The following is a 20,387-nucleotide window of genomic DNA, read 5'->3' as shown; positions in this document are numbered from 1 at the left end:
GTCACAGGCGTGGTAATAATTAGAATGGCCACAGAGTGGCAGCACCAGGCTATTAATGGAGCATATCACTGGCCTAGCTGAGGCTTGCTCAACTTCAGCTTAGAAGATGCTTTCAGACTCAGCTATCTTTCCATCCTTACTTGGGTGGCACAAAGTAGCTCCTATCACTCCCCCCAAGATCTGGCCAAGCGACGATGGCTCAGCTCAGCTCGGCACCTCCCTTAGGCAGAGGGGATGCTACTGCCTGGATTTCCTTTCTTCCAGATCACCACTTGCCCCTCTTCCCAGGATACCCACTGCATGTCGGGCTTCTCCACCTGACATCATCCTTCAGACCTCTGGGGAGACAGCTCCTGAGCTAAGCAGGAGAGGCACCTCCCTCAATGAGAGGCAGTTTCACACTTATCAAATAAAAGCTCGTCATACTTTTTCCACTCACTGGGTTAGCTGCCTGCTTCCAGCCTTCTGCTGTCACTCCCTATACGACCTCCCCAGCAATAGACCGAGTTACGGTAACATACACTGCAGTTCTTTTGGAAAGATGTTTTGTATTATGCATGGAGTCATACTTCATCCAAGGTCATTTGCTGTTCCTTCATAAGACAGTCACTGCAGCTGGGCAGTGGTGGTGCATGCCTGTAATCCCAGCACTCTGGGAGGCAGAGGCAGGTGGATTTCTGAGTTCGAGGCCAGGCTTGTCTACAGAGTGAGTTCCAGGACAGCCAGGGCTATACAGAGAAACCCTGTCTTGAAAAAACAAAACAACAACAACAAAAAAACCCCAAAAAACCAAAAAACAACAAAAAAAAGTCACTGCAGTATTTGAACTCATGGACAAGCAAAACAATACGCACATCCAGCAATAGGGAAACTTGAGAACCAGCTTTTGCTAGAGCTTCATTTGATGGGTATCTAATTATGCAGCTATTAAAGAAAGTAATGAAAGGGGATGGAGAGATGGCTCAGCGGTTAAGGCCCCTCTCCTCCAGAGAAACCTAAGTTCAGCTCTCAGCACCCAGAACCGAGCGGCTCACAATCACCTGTGACTCTAACCCCAGGGGATCTGACACCTTTTCTGGCCTTCGTGAGGGACACCAGCACATACTAACACACACACAAACATTAAGACAAACAAACAAAAACAATGAAGAGGGATTGAAAAATGTTATAGCAGGTAAAGGTACCTACTTGCCAACCTGGAAGACCTGACTTTGGTCCCTGGGATCCACATGGTAGGAAAGAAACAATTCTCAAAAGCTGTCTTCTGCACGCCACATGTGCAATAAGGTACAGACACACACACACACACACACACACACACAGACACACACATACACAACAAATAAATAAATGAATAAATAAATAAATTAATAAACAAAAATTTTAAAGTGCTAGAGGGGTTAGAGATGGCTCAAGGGTTAAGAGCACTGGCTGTTCTTCCAGAGGACCCAGGTTCAATTTCCAGCAACCACATGGCAGCTCACACCTGTCTGTAACTCCAGCTCTAGGAGACAGAATCCTCACACAGACACACATACAGGCAAAACACCAATAGATGTAAAACATAATAATAAAAAGTACTAGAAACACGGTCTAGAAAACAATGACAGACTCCATCTTGGTAGTACAAGCCTTCAATCCCAGCTGCCCACGGGTGCTGAGGCAGGAGGGCTAAGAAGTCAAGACCATCCTGGCAGCCTGACAGGACTGCTTCTTAATAAAAGATTGAAAACGGAGGAATCCGAACTGTTAGATAGCAACTGTCTAATGTGTGAGGCTCTGGGTTCTACCTCAGCAACCTCTTCTCTGAGAACAATGCCAACCACCATATGGTAAGACGGAAATAACAATCTACAAAAATAATATAAAAGGATAACCCTTTTACTCCTACACAGAGACCTGGGGGAGGGGACACTGGGCGCATGTCTACCATCTCATTTCTTGAGGCAGGCAGATTCCTGTGGATTCAAGGCCACACTGGTCTATGTAACAAGTTCTAAGCTAGCTACAGTGACTGTTTCAACAAAGCAAAATTTGTTGAACACCCACACAGACATTAGTGAAAACAACAAAATGTTGCCAGCAGCTGCACTGGAACACTGGGAATGTGGGTGACCCTTTCTCAGCCCTGCCTGATTTTGTTAATGTGAAAATATCCCGGAGTGCGTGTGCTACTGATTTAGACCCTAGGGATGCTGCAGCCTTGTGCAATCATGATAAAAAGACTCTTGGGATCTTGTATCTCCGGAAGACTCACCTAGCACTCAGTAAAATAGAGCTTCCAGCTGTGTTCAGTCTTGGGAAGTTCTCAGACAATACTGATGACATACCCCAAATGGCGGCACTAACTCCGAGGAGAACCCAGACCCCATCCAGAAAGCAGAACTCCATCGATATGTGTCAGGTGCCACTTTAATTGAGTCCTCACTCCTGGGAGGAGGTGGAAGACAGTGACTGTTTCCGGCTTCCGCCCCCCCCCTTCCCCCCCACTGCTGGCTCGAGGTAAACAGCCTGCACTCCCGGCAATGGAGACGTGCCTTACTCCCCTGAGAATCGCACACCAGAGCCAACAAGGGGAAGAGTACACACCGGAAAAATAAGGAAAACTCATCCAGGGAGCCAGGGACATCTCTGAATGCTTTCCAGTGCAAATACCAGACCTAGACATGGAGGTGCCCCTCCTAATGGCAACGGTAAACCCCGACCATTCCCAGTGGAGGCCAAGGCCCTGCCCGAGAGCCTGAGACCATGGGTCATTCCCCAGGGCTCCTCCCTGCAGGGCTCCCAGGTTCTGTCAGAAGCCTGCCCAGCCATGGAGAGAGCCATTCAGTAGATGCAGTCTTCCTCTTTGCTGGCCCTACTGCTGCAGCTGCACAGCCATAAAGGAGCAGCCGGCACGTTTGGCTGTGGGTACACAAGGGGCCAGAGTGAGCAGCGAAGCAAATCGGATGTGTTCTGAAGCTGGGTCGACATGGTGGCAGGACATGGTGGCAGGACATGGCATGTCCCTGTGCACCACAGGGACCTGGGCCCTCCGTTAATTCTTCTCCGGACGGTTTCTGTTCAGGACTGCTTTAGGGGCAAACTCTAGCTTGTCCTTAAGGCTCACCACCTGGGTGTGGTCCTTGCCTAGCATCTCATCCAGTTTTCGGTCCTCTCGGCGCTCCAAGATGCTCTTTTCCTCCTCCACGGGCTGAGGAGCCTTTCCCCTGATGAACCATTCCAAGTGGTAGCCCACAGCCCCGACCACAAAGGCCACAGGGAAGGTGACATAGGGGGCATAGGTTCGCACCACGCTCCAAAGCACAGGCCACATGACATCTGCAGAAGAGTACAGAGAGCGTTAGGGAGAGCGAGCATCTCCACCAGCACGTGAGGTGAGGGCAGCACGTGGGGCACTGACTGCTCTACTTACCAGGCAGCCCGGCAGCTAATCACTGCGCAGCCACCCCGCAGAGCAGCAAGCAGCACCGTGCTTTGTACAACAGTGGGGTCCCCGAAATACTCTGGGAAGTCCAAAGGATTCGACTGTTAAGGAAGGGGTAAAGGTCTCTATGAACTACGTAGCGCTCCCGTGTGCACACTCCTCCCAAGGGCCGTCCAAGCCTACCTAATTAATGCAACTTCAAACCTGGTATGACCCCAGGTCCTCTCTTCCAGATATCTGTCAACATCCCAAGAAGGGAAAATAAGTCTTTCCTCTGCTCTATGAAGCTTCACATGCACACACAGCCTCAATGAACTCCGGCTCCCTGGTGATAAGTAGTTCCTTTTCCTTGGGTAAAGCACAAGAGGATTATTTAACTGTGATCCATTACCTAACTACTCTGACCTAAGATGGATGGGGGCTTTCTATTCTGGCCTTGGCTTTCCTACTAATAACCTATAGTTAACAAATCTTGATCAAAACAACTTCAAAATACATGACCTGCAACCACTCACATCCTCTTGCTTACACAGTAAGCCCCTGAAAACATCACAAATTTATACAGTATTCCGGATGCCCTAGAACCCTAATACTTAAAAAAGGTCCCTGTGGAAAATGCTGTAAAATGAACATAACAAAAACTGTGGAGCTGCCCCTAGGGCCTCCTGCAGTGAAACACCAAAGTGATATGCAAACCCACTCACTCAAATAGCCACTTAGTCACAAACGATTACCACTATTAAGTTACTATTTATACCATTATTTAATTACTGTTACAATAATAAGAGGCCACCGGCAAAATAATGCTAACTACCACCATCTACTGAGTGCTGATTCCAAACTAGGCCTTGGGCTAAGCACTGCACACACACAGAGCTCTCCAGTGTTCACATGCATGCCTTAGTCATCAGCATGAAGTCACTTGCCTGTGTTTACGATTCCATAACTGTTTCTCCAACATGGTTCTCTCTCTCCCTCTACTCTAGGGTGAGACATCCAGGCCTCATGGAGGCCTCCTTTTGTTCTGATTCTCTTTGGGGGAACTGGGGTGTCTTGTGGGCCTGAGATTACACATGGACTGTCAAAGGTGAAGAATTGCTGCAGATTCAAGTTCCTCTCTCTGGTCCTTTGACCTGACACCATGCCCTATGCTCTACAATATCTTCCCTGGTCATAGCCTGACCCTCACAATACCTCTATGATGTAGGAACTCTGTGCCCAAATTCTTATCCAAGGCCATAGTGATTCAAAGACACTATGTCAGCTTGACAAAATCATACAAGTGGCAGGCCCACTGGTTTAGAGGCCAAAGCCTGGGCTTTTCTCCTAGCAGAAAGAACACTGCAGATGTGTGCACAGTGTCTACTCAAACCCTGGATGTTTGGAGTGCCTCCTGCCGCTCTCCATCAGCTTGGTTTTCATTACACTGAAAGACTTCCCTCCGTGTGAGCTCTAAAGTTTTATCATGAGATTTGAGAAATCCCACAATGTACACATTAACCTCTGAAGAACCCCCAAACTCAATCCTCCAACCTATTTTAACTCAATCCTCCATTCTATTTTCTGTCTTTAAAGTTTGGGGTTAGGTTTTTTGAGACGGAGTTTCCCTGTGTAGCCCTATCACTCCGACTCCCTCTGCAGACCAGGCTGGCCTTCCTAGTGCTGGGATTAAAGACATGTGCGGGCACCACCACTGGGCTTGTTTTTAATTTTAAGACAGGTTCTCACGTCACCCAGCCTGGCCTCAAACCCTCAATATAGCTGAGGAAGACTTTGACCTGCCGATCCTCCTGTTTCCAGTCTCTAATGCTACACCAGGTGCAAATTCTTTATACTCTTCCTGAGTAGAGACTCTCAGTTTCCCAATTTGTCTTAGGGTGTATCAAGCAGTCTATGAGCATTACTCTTGTACGTATAAAGCACAAGTTCTATGTGCTCTTGTTCGCATTGCAGTCATCAACGCAACCCTCTCAGCGGCAGGCACTATGTGGGCCTACCCTGTCTACAGCTCTCAAAACACCCTGAAGCTCCACCAGGGTAAGAACCAAGGATGTCTGGATCGTCCTATACTCTACGCTCTTCCCACCCTTGCTATCCTCCCTAACAAAGAGCTAAAGAAAGAAAGAAAGAAAGAAGGAAGGAAGGAAGGAAGGAAGGAAGGAAGGAAGGAAGGAAGGAAGGAAGGAAGGAAGAAAGAAAGAAAGAAAGAAAGAAAGAAAGAAAGAAAGAAAGAAAGAAAGAAAGAAAGAAAGAAAGAAAGAAAGAAAGAAAAGGTTGTAAGGTTGTTGGTCGAATGAATGACAGACAGCATAAACAAGTTGCTTTGTTTATGGAAGACTACTACAGCAGTCTTCCACCCGCACTCACAGAGGGGTAGGGATATGATCATGAGCAGTTAGACTTCATGAAGTCATCCCTAGGGTATCAAAAATGTTAAGTAGCACAAGTGTTTCCGCAAATACTGTGACGCCTATTTCCAGCCCGACACGCAAGGGTGCCAGCCACAGGCTCCAGGTACAGGTCAATCGGACCGCCAGGAAACCTGTCCCAGTGCCTGAGCCCACCGGAAGCTACACTCCAAAATCGAGAGCAGCCATAAGAGGTCCGAGAAGGTGAAACTATCAGCCTTGACAGCTACTCCAGTCAAGTTGGGATGGGAGCGCCAGTGAGGTCCGGGTCATCAGCTCCTGTTCCCTGTCCAGTCACGCCACACGCGTGGCCTCCTTACCCTCCGGCCTGCAGGTGCCTGAGGCAGACAAGTTCTGACCACAGCGCACACTCGGCCACCAAGAGCTGGCCAAGGCCGAGACGGTCACGGACACCATCGCTCCCTCAACTAGGAGGTCACGGCCAGGAACCGTCCCCTTGGGACTCGGGGCCAGCAATCCTGGGACGCGAAGTGCCCTCATCCCAAGGAACTCACCTGCGGCCCAGCCCGCACACCCCGGACCGGCCCCTCGCTGCGCCCGCTAGCCGGGAGCAAGAGGGACGCCGAGGTTCCCAGAGGCCCGCGGGACACCGCCCGAGGCCCCGCCCACTGGCGTCCCCGGCTCTCTCGGAGAGCAGCGATTGGCTGAGCTCCAGCCAAGCTACAGAAGAAAGGAAGCCAGGCACCCGCCCATGTTGGGCTAAACAGAGAATAGTATACCGCCCCCTGGTGGCTCGGAGGCTCCCCGGTGACGTTGCCACAGGCTTGTGAAGAAAAAATGAATAGTCTAGTCGGCTTTCATTGATCCAAAAGAAGTTCATTTAGTATCTTCTGAGACTTACCCAGCCTCTGACCTCCAGAAACTCTCTTAGCGGAGGATAACCTAGTACCATAAAACCTCTTAGAATCTGTGCTTTCAGGCTGTGTGTCCTTGGGAACAGCATTAATTAATCTGAGCTTCATTTCTTCTGCATAGCGTTAAAACCTTTCATTTTCGCAGGGATATTGTGAGGGTTAGCAGATCTGGGTAAGCGCAGAAGCCCCGGTTTATCTTGTTTGTAAAATACTGTGCCAGGCACACATCACGCAGGCAACTATATTGTAGCTTTGTAGTCTACAAATAGCTAAAAGTACCAAGATCCTCTGATTAGAAATACCCACTCTCCTCCATGTTCCCACTGTCCCTCAGTAGACTTATATTTATCACATATAGGAAACAGCCTCATGCTCCAAGCTCTCTAATAGCCTAACATATAGTCCTGCCTTCTCAACCTGCCTGCCCTGATCTCAACCTGACCAGTTCCTTACCACTAATTACGTACTAAAAATCAACGTCTGAAGCCCGTGTGCCTGTGTTCTTTCATCTACCTGGAGTGCTCTACCCACCTTCCCTTAAATTAGCTGTGAGCCATTTCTCAAGGTCACGGGTACTCTCATAGGAAGTTTCTTCAAGACTGTACTGTCAAGTTAGAAATTCTTCTTATTTTAGATCAAAGAGCCAAAGCTAAGCCTGAGAGAGAGAAAATGGGGAGGAAGAAGCTGCCAGAAATTAGCAACCATAATTGTCAGGCCTTGATTACTTGCACATTGAATCTGTGGGGAAGAGAAGAGATCAGAACTGTCTAGAACACAGGCTGGCATTTAGTCAGCCTTTCTCTGAGTTAGACGTTGGAGGTACAAATGGGGATTGCCCTTGGGAGTTTTCTGGATGGAGAGGAAACAGGTAGGTCCACAAAATGTCAAAACAGAAGATACTGTCAGCCCATACAAAAAGAGTGGAAGTTCCCTAGAAGGACAGATCCGTAAGATGGATCTAGTAGTTACTAGACGCTCCTCCAACAGATCTGGGCAAGCTCAGAAGTCTTGACTTAAGTGGAAATGACAGCATTTGAGAAATCCTGAGGCTCAAGACCAACCTCCGCTGTATGCCAAGATTCTATATCAATTGAGAGAGGTAGTTAGCAGCCCTTCCAGATCACACAGAACTACATGCTGAGACCCTGTCTAAAAGTAAACTAAAATAAAATAGCAAACGTTGGATTTACTTGTGGATTCAAATCTTGACTCTGTGGCCTGCCAATCTGAGAAAATATATTTATAACCTTTTAAAAAGGATTTTGATTAGCTGGGCAGAAGTGGCACGCTCCTTTAATCCCAGCACTTGAGAGGCAGGAGGCAAGTGGAGTTCTGAGTTCGAGGCCAGCCAGGGCTATACAGAAAAACCCTGTCTCGAAAAAAAAACAACAAAACAAAACAAAATAAAAGTATTTTGATTATGTGTATGTGTGTGTGTATGTGTGTGTATGTATGTGTATGTGTATGTATGTGTGTGTATGTGTATGTGTGTATGTATGTGTGTGTATGTGTATGTATGTGTATGTGTGTGTGTGTATGTGTATGTGTATTAGGTGAGTGCAATGAGCACAGGCACCCGTGGAGGTCAGAAGAGGGTGTCAGCTGCCCTGAAACTGACATGCAGGAGTGTGTGAGCTGTCAGACATGGGCGCTGAGAACCAAGCTTGGCTCATCTGCAGAGTGCTGAGTTCCCTTCACCGCTGAGCCATCTCTACAGCCCTATTTGTATTTTTAAAAAAATCAGTAAGAGAATATCCTAGGGCTGGTCAGGTGGCTCGGCAGATAAAGGTATTTGCCACAAGCTGACGGCCTGAGTTCAATTCTCAGGACCCATATGATTGAAGGAGACTCTCAACTCCTGAAAGTTGTCTTCTGAACTCCCCATAGGGTCTGTGACTTGTGAGCATCCCCCCCTCCATCACCCACACACAAATAAATAAAGTAATAAAAAACCTTTAAGACATCCCTCTAGGGTTGCTGCTTGAAACCGTGTTAATGTGCAGAAAGTGCTTGCCACAGTTCTTGACATCTGCTCAATATGAGTGTTTGCTAACGGATGCTTCTGGACATGCTAACATTCCCCAGATTCATCCTTCTTTCTGCAAGGCTCATCCGAGACATTACTCCAATAATGGAAAGAAATCCGAGTAGCATCTCCAAGTTTGCCCATTTCGTCACTCCCCAGACCCAGCCTGCAGCACCCATGCTAACTGCCCCTCAGAATCAACACCATCACCCCTTACTTGGACCATATTGCAGCTCCGCACCCTCCCACTGCCCCTCAACGCCCCGCCCATCCTTTAGCCAAGGAACCCTTCAAACTTTAAATACACCAGTGGAATCCCCAGTCTAGCCACCGACCCCTTCTGGCCATGCGTCCAAGCCTGGACTGCTCTGTCCTGTTCTAGCTTGCTTTTCCAATCATTCCAAATACGGTCATCTTTCCAAGCCTTTGCCTGCACTAGTCCCTCGCCTGGAAGTGAGTGTTCTCCCTTCCTTTTCTCCTATGCAAGTAAGACAGTTCATATGGCTTTCCCAAAGTCACTGTGGAACAGATGGATATTAGCTCCTGTTAGAAAATACACTGGAATCTAATTACCATTGTAACCATGCAAGGTGGTTAGAGTATGTTTAAAAGTGACCAGGCCACAAGGACCCCAAATCTGTGGATGAGATTGCAAAAGGGTGTTTGTCTCCCTAAGCTCCTTTTCTTCCTCTTGCTTTCCAGCATGAGGGAACTCAGGAAGAAGGCCTTCACCCCTAGATGCAGGCCAGTTTGTTCTAAGAGCAGGAGGGTCTCATACACTCCACACCGGCCTTGAACATCTGATCCTCCGGCCTCCGGCTGGGATGACAGGAGTGTACTGGTCGTTTTTTGTGTTTGTTGGGTTTTTATGAGATGGGCATTTTCTTTGTTGTTTTAAATGTTATTTAAGATTATGAGTGTTTTGCCTACATGTATGTCTGTGTCCACATACATCCCTGGTGCCCAGGGAGATCAGAAAAGACTGTTGGATCTCCTGGACCTGGAGTTACAGTTATGAGCCATCATGTGGGTGCTGGGAGCAGCCAATGCTGTTAACAGACGAGCCATCTCTTCAGACCCCTTTTGGATGCATATGCATCACATGTATGCCTGGTCCCCAAGGAGGCCAGAGAAGGCACCAGAGCTTCTGGAGTGGGATTTGCAGACAGCCCAGAGCTGCCAGGTGGGTGCTGGGAATCGAATCTCACTCCTCTACTGAATCAACTCTCTAGCACTACCAGTTACTTAATGTGGAGACAGGATCTTCATATGTTAGCTAGGTTGCCTCAGAAGGAGGCTCAAATGCTCCACTGTCCAGACTCCAAGCAGGCAGGGTTACAGGTACACATTATTGTGCCCTGCTGTAGGTGTTTTTCTTTTTCTTTTTTCTTTTGTTGTTTTGCTCTGTTTAAGACAGTCTCACTGAGAAAGGTGTCATACATGCCTTTAATCCCACCACTTGGGAGGCAGGGGTGGGTGGAATCGTTGTGAATTCAAGGTTAGCCTGCTCTACATAGTGAAATCCTGTCTTAAGAAAGAATCTCACGTATACTAGAATAGCTTCAAATTTGCTATGTAACTACAAAGGGCCTCAAACTTCTGATCCTCCTGCCTCTACTTCCCACGTGCTGGGATTACAGGAATGTGACATCACACCTAGCACTTGCCATCTAGAAATAAGACCTCCCAGCTCCAGAACTCTGTTCATTATAAAGTATCAGCGTTCTGTTATAGCTGTTTATAGCTGTGTATGTCACGCACTCAGCTCCTCTGAGAACAGGTCGCTCTTCAAACTGTAGCTTTCTGCTCCTGTGCCTGGTCACTATCAGGCAGAGAGCCACTTGTACACAAGGACTATCTCTCCTATGGTAGAGAATACTTCTGGGGCCCAGAATAACTACCTAGGTCACAGGACCAATACCAAGAGACCACCCCATATTCTCAATCCTGAGGACATTTTATTTATTTTGATAGTTTAGAGACAAAGTATCTCTATGTAGGTTCTGTCTGCCCTGGAGCTTGCTAAGTAGACCAGGCTAAGCCTCAAACTCAGAGACCTCCCTGCTTCTTCCTTCCAAGTGCTGGGACTAAGTGTGTGCCCACTATGCCTGGCTCCAGGGGACATTTTAAGCACATGCTCACAGCAGGATGACCGGACCTACTGCCACTGCCACGCTCCCTTGTGCCTGCTTTCATCTATTCCATGATTTCAGGAAACCTGGCCCTGTTTCTGAGCAAGGACACAGGTCCCTCCGAGCACTGTGATGCGGTCTGAGGATAACGCAGCCTGAGTCTTCCTAGCGTCAGGATAGGGCTAAGGAGCTTAAGTGCTCCAAGTTTGTCTCCCCATCTGAAAACCACAAACCTGCTACACAGAACTGTTCTGATCACTCAAAACTCGCTCACATCCCAATTTCTGAATAATAAAAAAAAAAAAAGGAAGAAGGCAGCCGGGCGGTGGTGGCGCATACCTTTAATCCCAGCACTCAGGAGGCAGAGGCAGGCGGATTTCTGAGTTCAAGACCAGCCTGGCCTACAGAGTGGGTTCCAGGACAGCCAGGGCTACACAGAGAAACAAAACAAAACAAAAAACAAAACAACAACAACAACAAGACAATCTCAAGAGAAGTAATGTTAGCCCGGGCCCCACCTGGAAACCCAGTAGAAGATAGACACCTTCTAGTCTAAGTGTTACCGTGCTTGGCTGTGTGTCAGAATCACCTGCAGCATTGCTTAGAGCCCATTGGAGGGGGCTGGAGAGATGGCTCCGCAGTTAAGAGCACTGGCTTCTCTTCCAGAGGACTCAGGTTCAGTCCCCAGCACCTGCATGGCAGCTCATGACAGTACCCACATGCAGCTCCATCCGTCCAAAGTCCACTTCCAGAGGATCTAAGCTTCTTCTGAATTCTGAGGTTCACACGTCACACACATACATGTATACAGGCAAACACTCATGCACATAAAACTAAAGTTTGAAAGGGGGCATGCCTTTAATCCCAGGATTTGGGAGACAGAGACAGGAGGATCTCTATCATTATGAGGTCAGACTGGTCTACAGAGCAAGTTCCAGGACAGTCGTGGCTACACAAACCCTATCTCAAAAACAAACAAACAACAACAGGAACTAAGAGCTGGGTAAAATGGGTAAGGGTTGTAGGTAAAGTGATTACAAATATGCGGACCCAAATTTGGATCCCCAGAACCCACACATAAAAACCGTGGCCACCTGTAATCTTAGTACAGAGGAGGCAAAGACAGTAGGAGTCTTGGGGGTCGGTGGCAGCCGTAGAGCAGAGTAGACAAACTGTAAGCCTGAACTTCAAAAAACAAGCTGGAGAGTGACCAAAGACACACTATTAACTGGGGGGGGGGGGGGGGAGCATACACACACACACACACACACACACACATTTTTTTTAAAGAATAGGGCTTGAGGCTACCTCCGTGGTTCCTGCCAGAGACTAACAGTTGCTGAACAAATAAATAAGAATTGACTGGTCCAGCCAGGCAGTGGTGGCGCACACCTTAATCCCAGCACTCAGAAGGCAGAGGCAGGCGAATTTCTGAGTTCAAGACCAGCCTGGCCTACAGAGTGGGTTCCAGGACAGTCAGGGCTACACAGAGAAACCCTGTCTCGACGCCCCCCCCCCCCAAAAAAAAGAAATGGCTCGTCAGTGTGGCCTCAAACATCAGCCAATACCAAGGCTGCTTATATATATATATTCCCAAAGGGACTATAAAAAGGGCTTGGGGGGGGGTTGTCAAGTTCCTTCTAAATTGGGAACACCATAGCATCATAGATCTAAGTCATGAATCGGCACCGGACCTGACTTGGGCCCTGCTGCTTCAGGCTTTGTGACTCTGGAGAGCCTGCTTAAGCCTCCTGAGCAAAACAAAACAAAACAAAACAAAACAAACAAAAAACCCCCTTGAGCTTCAGGCCTTTCACTGTGCGGCACTGTTCCCTTGGCCGACCCTCCAGGGGCATTCAGAAGACTAGCCATGCCGCCTTTAAGTTTCTAAGTGATGTTGTGTCCTTTATAACTCCTGCAAAGTGTCCACCCACAGAAGGCATCAGAGAAAATAGCAGTGCGAATCCGGAGTTTGCAGCTGCTGACTGGATTAGACTGGAGCAAGGAAGCGCACTTGTCTGTCCTCTGTGGAAAGCGACTGCGCATTCGGTGATTTCTAACAATAACCTGGGCCCCACCCACCCTCCCACCCTCCCTAGACTCATTTGTACACGTGCTGTGTACCAAGCACTGAACGTGGGACCTTCCTTTCTGGAAAGGCTGGGAGGCAAAGGGACCTGGTTGGAATGAGGGCAGATGGGTTCGCTCCCTCTCCTTTGCACACCGGCAGGACCCCTCCCAGAAGGCACACGTCCTTAATGGGACGACCAGGATCCCCTTTCTCCAAGCTAGCTCTTCCCGCAACCCCGGAGGCCCCGAACCAAGAGTACTCGAGCTCCTGGCCCCTTTTCTTCATTTCCCCCAACCCCATCTTATCAGACACCCCCTCTCCCCAAGGAGGCTTCTTCTGGAGAGAGCTGGCTCCGGTGCAGTTCTGCGGTTTTATTTTTCCTGGGATACTCAAAGGGATGTAGGAACAGCCACAGGTGTGGTGAGGGAAAGCCCCTATCTCCCCTCCCCAGATGTGGGAAAGGGGAGAGGCCCAGGCGCCCTGGTCCTGGATTGGTCCAGCCACTGTGGTCCCTGGGCCCTGTGGGCAGAGGGCTGAGGGTGGAGCCCTGGGAAGGTGGGGCGGGCTCCTAGGCGGGGTTCGGGATTCTTCATAAAAAGCCACGAAGCTTGATCCCCACGAAGCCCAGCCCCGCGGGGTGTGGGGGGGACGCAGAGCCCAGATGGGGGACCCGGCCCGGCCTGGCCCGTGGAGGGGTAAAATAATGGCAGAGATGGTGCCCATGGGGGGAAAAGGGTGGGGGGTCAAAGCGTCGGACCAGGAAGATGGGAGTTCCAAGTGAGGGGCGCAGGGCGGAGAGGCACAACCCCCAGCCTAGCCCGGGCGCCTTTGCGTGGGATCAGGAAGGTAAAAAACCCACGAAAGCGCGGCGGGCAGGAGCCGGGGCGTGCGGTGCCGGCAGGGCGGGCGCACGGAGCTGCCCGCGTTCACAGTGACCTCGACGCTGGGTGTACAGTACGGGTAGAAAACCGCGGGCCCGGGTCGGGCTGGGCGGCCCGGGCGGGTCACAGCCTGGTCTGGGCCTCGGGGATGTAGATCTCGATGCTGTCCGCGCTCTCGGTAGCCGAACTGTGGCGGAACGAGGCGGCGCGCTTGGCCGCCAGGAGCCGCTTGCGCGCTTCCTGCCGCTGCCGGTCCACCGAGTCCAGGGAGCGCTCCTTCACCGGCACGCCCCGCCCCCGCGAGGGCTTCTTTGGTATCGGCGGAGGGACCTTCTTCTCCTCCTGTCGGGAGAGCGCAGAGCTGAGCTGGGCCGCGGGGACCACCGCAGCATCCCTATACTCGCGCCCCGCCCCCGTGCAAGTTCCCCAAGGGATGGAATTCGTGTGTCTCCCAAGGGGCTAGCACCTAGAATTGGCCACTAACGCCGGGACCGGAGGCTGAAGGCGCACGTGTTTTCACAAGGTCAAAGCCGGTCAAAGCCCCTGTACGGGTCTCCAAAGAACGACGGGCTCGAGCGCCCCCTGGTGGAGCCGTTTTCAACAGCGAGCACCTACATGCAGGCTGAGGGGTTTTGGGGAGCATTGCCAAGGGCTCCAGGGACCTGTCCAGTCTCACCTGCGACATCTCAGACATAAGTCTAGCCAGGAGAAGGCTGAACATCGCCTAAAAAAATATCTAGCTCCACTCCCCACATTGTAGCTGGCCAGAGGTGGCCAGTATGCAGCATTGTGAACAGCTGGACCAAGCACAGGGCAGTGGCCAGGGGCATGGCTGGTTTATCTAAAGCGGTTCCTGCTGCCCATGCGTCTGTTTCCCTGTGACTTCTCCACACCCACACACGCCCTTCTGAGAAGGAGATTACCAAGTGTGGCTTCCTGGCCTGACGGGCCCCTCAAGCACACCTTAGGCTCCAGGAGTTTCCAGCTGTTGGCCTTGAGTTGTTGTAGCTCCAGGAACTTGAGCGTCACATCTTCAATGGAGAGCTGCAGGAGGTCCCAGAAACCGGCCAGGTCCTGGAAGGTGGGCACAGGGAACGCAGTGGGGTCCTGCCGTGGTGGGACACACAGGGGAGGCAGCCAGTCAGGGAGGTCTGACCACAGGCAGACTCAGGGAAAGCTATGCTCAGTCTCACTGTTAGGAAGCTCGGTCTAGGAGAATGGGTTTAGGAATGGGGGACAGGGACGAGGAAAAGCCCAGGTCTCTCCAACCTGGGCACAATGGGCTCAACCCCGAGGCCCAATACCCCAACAAGTCACATCTGACCTTTTTTGGGTTCTTTGGGCCTCACATAATCCACCTCTCCAAGTCCACAGACATGGTCCTATCTCTCAGTCACACGGGGTCACCTGTCAGATCCACACGCCACACTCTCCCCTCACAGACACTCACCAAGCTTTGCTGACACAGCCTGAAGAACTGTTGGACCTTCTGAGACAGGAGAAGTTGTGTGCTGCCCACGGCACTGCGAATCTTCTCTAAGACTAAAGAACAGAAGGAGGCTCAAGGGGTGGGGGGGTGAGGGCGGAGGAGATCTCTCTTTCCTAAGTCCCCAGGAAGTTGAGATGCTCACCCCCTGGCTACTATGTGACTCATCTCCTCCAGACCCTTTCCCATCCTATCCTCAAACTTGCTAACAGCTCCTGTCCAGCCACCCCGAGAACTTTCATCCTCAATGACCTTCTTCCATTATACAGCCTGCATTTACCAAGTGCTGGTCCTGTAGGAGGAAAGCCTCCCACTGGTGTCCCCTGTCTAGCCCTCCGGCCTTGGCCAGAGCACTAGCTCAATGGTCAGTCACTGGCCATATTCTCTCACTAATCAGGACATGCCTCCTTGGTTTGTTAAAGATTGTTAATTCATCTCTTAACAAGCCTACGGCTCCCCCTCAGAGTGGACTCATGTGAAAGGGGTATACCGTTTGTGACAGGGCTATCTTCCATGCCAACCCTCCATTTCTTCCTCAGACTCGTTCTCACTTGAGCTGCTCCCTCTGAATTCTTTCACCGAGGAATCCCAGCATCCCCTGGGAGAGCCCATCTTAACAGCTCAAATCAGAATGTCTGTCATGTGGTCCCAGCTGCACTCTCAGCTTACACTGGATTCCACTTGTTCAGATCTGAACTGATTGTTCCCCATGGAGTTGGTGACTTAGACTAGTAGCCACCTACTAGAAAATCCAGCCTTTTGCCTGGACATGATCCTCCTGAGTCCTAGCCTTGGCCTCTAAAGATGTCCCCGTCCAGGGGGTCCTAACATGCCCTGTTCCCAGTAGGAACCTCAAGTCCTAGCACGAAGGAAGGGACCTGCTGGTGCATTGTAGCCCGGACTACCATCACGGTACCCGGTGCCCGCGCACCCTGGCACAGGATGCCCGCGCCCCTCTCCCCTGTGTGGATGGCAGCGAACTCACTCTCCTCGGGCAGCTCATAATCCTCCGCCTCACGCTCCATCTGCTGGCACCAGTGTTCCAGTTTCTCCACCTCTGCCCGCAGCATCTTGATGAACCACTCGCCGTCCCGTGGGCAGGGGGACGTGCGGCCTGAGTCTGGGAGGCTACGTGAACCCCGCTCCATCCAGGAATCACGGCGGCCGGACCCGGGGCCAGGGGCGGGGACAGGGGTAGGGCCAGGCGACCCATCGGTGGCCGGCGGCTCATACGGCAGTGGGTAGCCCTCGCGGTAGGCCCACTGGCCCTGCGTGTGGACCGTGCGGAAGACTGAGTAGGTGGGGGCCCGGGGCCCGGGCTGGGGCTCAGAGGCGTGCCTCTGGAAGGAGCGTCCGAACTGCAGGGCCTTGTCTTCTGTGGCCACAGTGGCCAGGCCGGCCAGGCCCTCCAGCTCCAGGTCTGCCTGCACACCGGCCGTCACACTGTTGGAGCGCTTGAACCTCGCCCGCCTGTGTAGGGAGATGCCCGTAGGCTCTGCTCCTGCTCACGTCACCCCAGGTCACCACCCTCACCCCAAACTCCAAACCAAAAAAAAAAAAAAAAAAGGGAAGATAGGCTATTGTGATGAGGAACCTACAAACCAGTGGTCACCAATCCATACATACGAATTCAATTCAATCCTTAGGGCTGGTAGGTAGCCAGTGACAGTCAAAATATTTAACTGTCTGGACCTATGACCAGAAGAGACGCTGAGACACTCAGTCCAAGCAGAGCAGACCTACAGAAGTCAGCTTCAGGGCCCTGGTGGTGGTAGCTTTTAACCAAAGCATTCAGAAACATTTTGTTGTGTCTTTTGTTTGGAACTTTGCTATTTTTGAGACAAGATCTCACTGTGTGCCCAGGATGGCCTGGAACTCACAATGGATTCCCAGGCTTCACTCACACAGTAATCCTCCTGCCTCAACTTCCCGAGTACTGGTACTATAGGTGTGGACTCACCACACCCAGCTTACAAAAGAGTATTCTGGAAAAGCCATCAGCGCTGGTTTACACTGGCTGTATAGGGTCCCCTAGGCCTACAGAGAAATGAGTAGATGGAGCTCAAAGAGGTCCCAGGTCACCCAGCCTCAGAGTGGCAGAGCCAGGATTTGGCCCAGGGCTGTACCGGCTACAGGAAGAAATGCCTGGGAGCAGCTTGGAATGGAGGGGGTGTAGGGCTCGGAAGACTACACCCCTGGGGACCCCGATGGCTCAGCCCAGAGCCTGACCAGACAGTCTGCCAGAAGCAGTGGAGCTGAATTAAGCTGTTGGCAGGGATGACACAGGGCCTGAACATTTCTTGTCTTTAAGTTAATTATATGCAAATCCTATGCAAAACAGAAAGTCAATTGGCCTTGTTCATTTTTACTCGCTCTGAGTTCAGAGTAGGGGCTCTTTTCTGCAAAGAAGTCAATGAGCCCTGTGAAGCTAAGGTTGGGGCCAGACAATACTTTAAGACGTGGGAGTTAGGTAGGGGTGGGGAGGGCAAAGATGAACAGAAGTAGAAATAGTCTGAGAATTCAAGAACCTCAAAGGAAAGGCCCATGGGTCTTTATCTGCCTCCTCATGGTCAAAAGCGACCAGGGCCCTAGGGGACATCTCCAGGGGCCTATCCAGCTTCCCAGGAGACCCTCCCAAACTCCCCCAAACCCCTACAACTTCAACCTGTGGCCCAGGCCTTCTCTCCAAGCCTGCCTGCCTGCTTCCTTCCAGCTGGCAGGCTGCCTGCTGGGAGCCTGTTGCCATAGAAACCAGACCCAGAAGGATGCTGCAGGACTCAGGAAAGAGAGATAGATGCACTCTCTAGCTCACTAGCTCCTGTGCAGTCTCCAACGAGCCCTATGTCCCCACCCCCACCCAGAGAAAGGAGAAAAAGATATATTTTCATTGCTTCCCACACGCCCTTCACCTTGGTACCTGCTCTGGGCACCATTCATGTTCACTACTGGCCCAGACACCTCCTGTCAGATACCTTTCTGCATTCATTCAGGAAAGGTCCGGGAAGAACCCTGGACCAGGGAGCTTTGTCCCTGTGTCTTAGGGACGTTTTCCATCCAGGCCATCTAATATGTATGACGCTGCAAAATACAATCAAGTAGCAACCCCCACACACAGTGGTGGTGCACACCTTTAATCCCAGCAACTCAGGAGGCAGAAGCAGGCAGATCTCTGTGAGTTCCAAGACAGCCAGGACTGTATAGTGAGACCCAATCTCAAACAACAAATAGTCTGATTTTAAAGGTAATATATATATATTACCATATACACACACATATAAGACCATAAAAACGTGTTTTAATGTCCCGTAGGAATGGGACAATCGCTGCTAATGTATTTCCTGTCTAAATATCTTATGTAGGTTAAAAGTCTGGAGCCCAGCAATCCCTGCCCAGACCAGTATTCCTAAGGGTCAGCTCTTTTAGGTCTTTTAGGTCATTCCCTTGCTCAAACCCTTCCCATGCCTCCCCACTGCCAGCAAGGGGAAGCTTCAGGCTAGCTCTGACCTGAAGCCAATACCTGGATGCACCCACATCTCAGCCTCCTCTCTTCGTCCTCCTTTGATCCCTAAATAGATTACAGCCTGACCACCAACTTCTTTGTATGTTGTTCCCCTCCCTGAGATAGGTTTTTTCATTCTGGCTCCCCGACATTCTCGGCTCAAGCCCCTCTTGGTCTGTGAGTCCCCCGACTACCCTCAAGATCACTTCAGTTCTGTGGCCCCTCAACAGTCTTCCTGCATTTACAACAGCCCCGCTACTTTGATTAGTTAGTCTCCCTTTCCAGTGACAGCCTCGTATACCAAGCTACACTCTCAGGACACGCTTTGGTTCCCTTTGAATAGTTGAGCTTTTGAACTCCAGTCGTCCCTGTAGCTCCTTCCAAGCTCCAGCATTTGCAAATATCAGGGGTCACGATATGTTTCCCCCAAAACTACATTTCTGAAGGGGTACCATCCCAACGTGTTTCCCTGCTGTAAGTTTTGTTTGTTTGGATGGTTGGTTGGTTTTGTTTTGGTTTTGTTTTGTTTTTTTTAAGATTTATTTATTTTATATATGTGAGTACACTGTCGCTGTCTTCAGACACACCAGAAGAGAGCATCGGATCCCATTACAGATGGTTGGGAGCCACCATGTGGGTGCTGGGAATTGAACTTAAGACCTCTTGAAGAGTAGTCAGTGCTCTTAACTGCTGAGCCAACTCTCCAGGCCTGGTTTGGGTTTGTTTGTTTGTTTGTTTGTTTGTTTGTTTGTTTTGAGACAAGGATTCTCTGTGTAGCTCTGTATATCATGTAATTCACTCTGTGGACCAGGCTGGCCTCAGAGATCCACCTGTTTCTGCCTCCCAAGTGCTGGGATTAAAGTGTGGGCCACCACCGCCCAGCTCCTGCTATAAGAGTTTTGAGTCCTAAACAACCACACAGGCTCCTGTGTTTGAACAATTGGTCCCATTGACAATGCTCAAGAGGTTCTGGAAGCTCTGTGACCTGGGACCTAAGTAGCATAAATGGGTCACTGCATGGTGGGCCTTGAGGACTATCTGTTCTGATACAGGCCTGAGCGCTTTGCTTCCTGATCTGCATTAAAGGAACAAGTCACAAACTCATATCATCATGCCTTCCCCCAGTGACCGCCTGCCCCCAGTGACTGCCTGCACTCTTTGAAACTCTGACCCAAAGTAATGTTTTCCTCCTTGAAGTTGCCTCTGGGAGGTCACTCCCCACTAAACACACTATGCTTTTGGGCCCAATTGGTCTGACACACCTTCATCTGACCTCTGGGAAGTCCTGAAAAGATTCTGTTCATCAGACTCCACACTATCTAGGACAGAAACACTAAATACACTAAGGCTTTGTGGGTCTAAGTCCCCCTCCTCAGGAAACCATCTCAACCCATATTTCCCAAGGCAGGCTGAGGGAGCTGAGAAGCTACTGGGCTCGGTGAAGCACGGCCCTCAGATATCATTCCCAGCCAAAAGTCCTAAGTGCACAGGACAGGCAGGACTCAGCCATCCTTGTGAACTAAGCATTACTGTGGGGCAAGATCATAATGAAAGAACGTTGCCTCGAGGATCTAAAACCCCA

General features: G+C 50.5%; 2 protein-coding genes across 6 annotated transcripts in view; both read right to left on the bottom strand.

Moving 5' to 3' along the window:
• Positions 1–2,394: 2,394 nt before the first annotated feature.
• On the bottom strand, positions 2,395–6,464 carry Smim12 (small integral membrane protein 12). Of its 5 annotated transcripts, none has more exons than XM_052177415.1 (4): positions 6,351–6,460; positions 3,611–3,775; positions 3,416–3,528; positions 2,395–3,321 (listed from the first exon to the last, which is right to left on the bottom strand). In XM_052177415.1, exon 4 carries the CDS (start codon positions 3,314–3,316, stop codon positions 3,038–3,040), a length of 279 nt encoding a protein of 92 aa, XP_052033375.1. In that variant the 5' UTR covers positions 3,317–3,321; positions 3,416–3,528; positions 3,611–3,775; positions 6,351–6,460; the 3' UTR covers positions 2,395–3,037. The 5 variants fall into 5 exon arrangements, with proteins under 5 accessions (XP_052033375.1, XP_052033379.1, XP_052033376.1 ...); XM_052177419.1 differs by having other exon boundaries at positions 3,416–3,506; XM_052177416.1 differs by lacking the exon at positions 3,611–3,775.
• Positions 6,465–13,522: 7,058 nt separating this feature from the next.
• The window catches only part of Dlgap3 (DLG associated protein 3), a 43,702-nt gene continuing 36,837 nt past the window's right edge, over positions 13,523–20,387 (bottom strand). The window contains exons 8-11 of the mRNA XM_052177420.1: positions 16,292–16,776; positions 15,271–15,362; positions 14,784–14,927; positions 13,523–14,162 (exon numbers count right to left, since the gene is read on the bottom strand). Of these exons, the coding sequence (XP_052033380.1) occupies positions 13,944–14,162; positions 14,784–14,927; positions 15,271–15,362; positions 16,292–16,776 (940 nt within the window). The 3' untranslated portion in view covers positions 13,523–13,943. The remainder of the gene's footprint in view (positions 14,163–14,783; positions 14,928–15,270; positions 15,363–16,291; positions 16,777–20,387) is intronic.

Source organism: Apodemus sylvaticus, chromosome 3 (genome assembly GCF_947179515.1).
Source record: "Apodemus sylvaticus chromosome 3, mApoSyl1.1, whole genome shotgun sequence".
NCBI lineage: Eukaryota > Metazoa > Chordata > Mammalia > Rodentia > Muridae > Apodemus > Apodemus sylvaticus.
The sequence above is the reverse complement of the archived record's forward strand: the minus strand, read 5'-3'. Positions and strand labels throughout refer to the sequence as shown.

Bases quoted from the DNA above. Each gene is read 5' to 3' on its own strand.
- Smim12 (XM_052177414.1), bottom strand. From the start codon at position 3,316: ATGTGGCCTGTGCTTTGGAGCGTGGTGCGAACCTATGCCCCCTATGTC.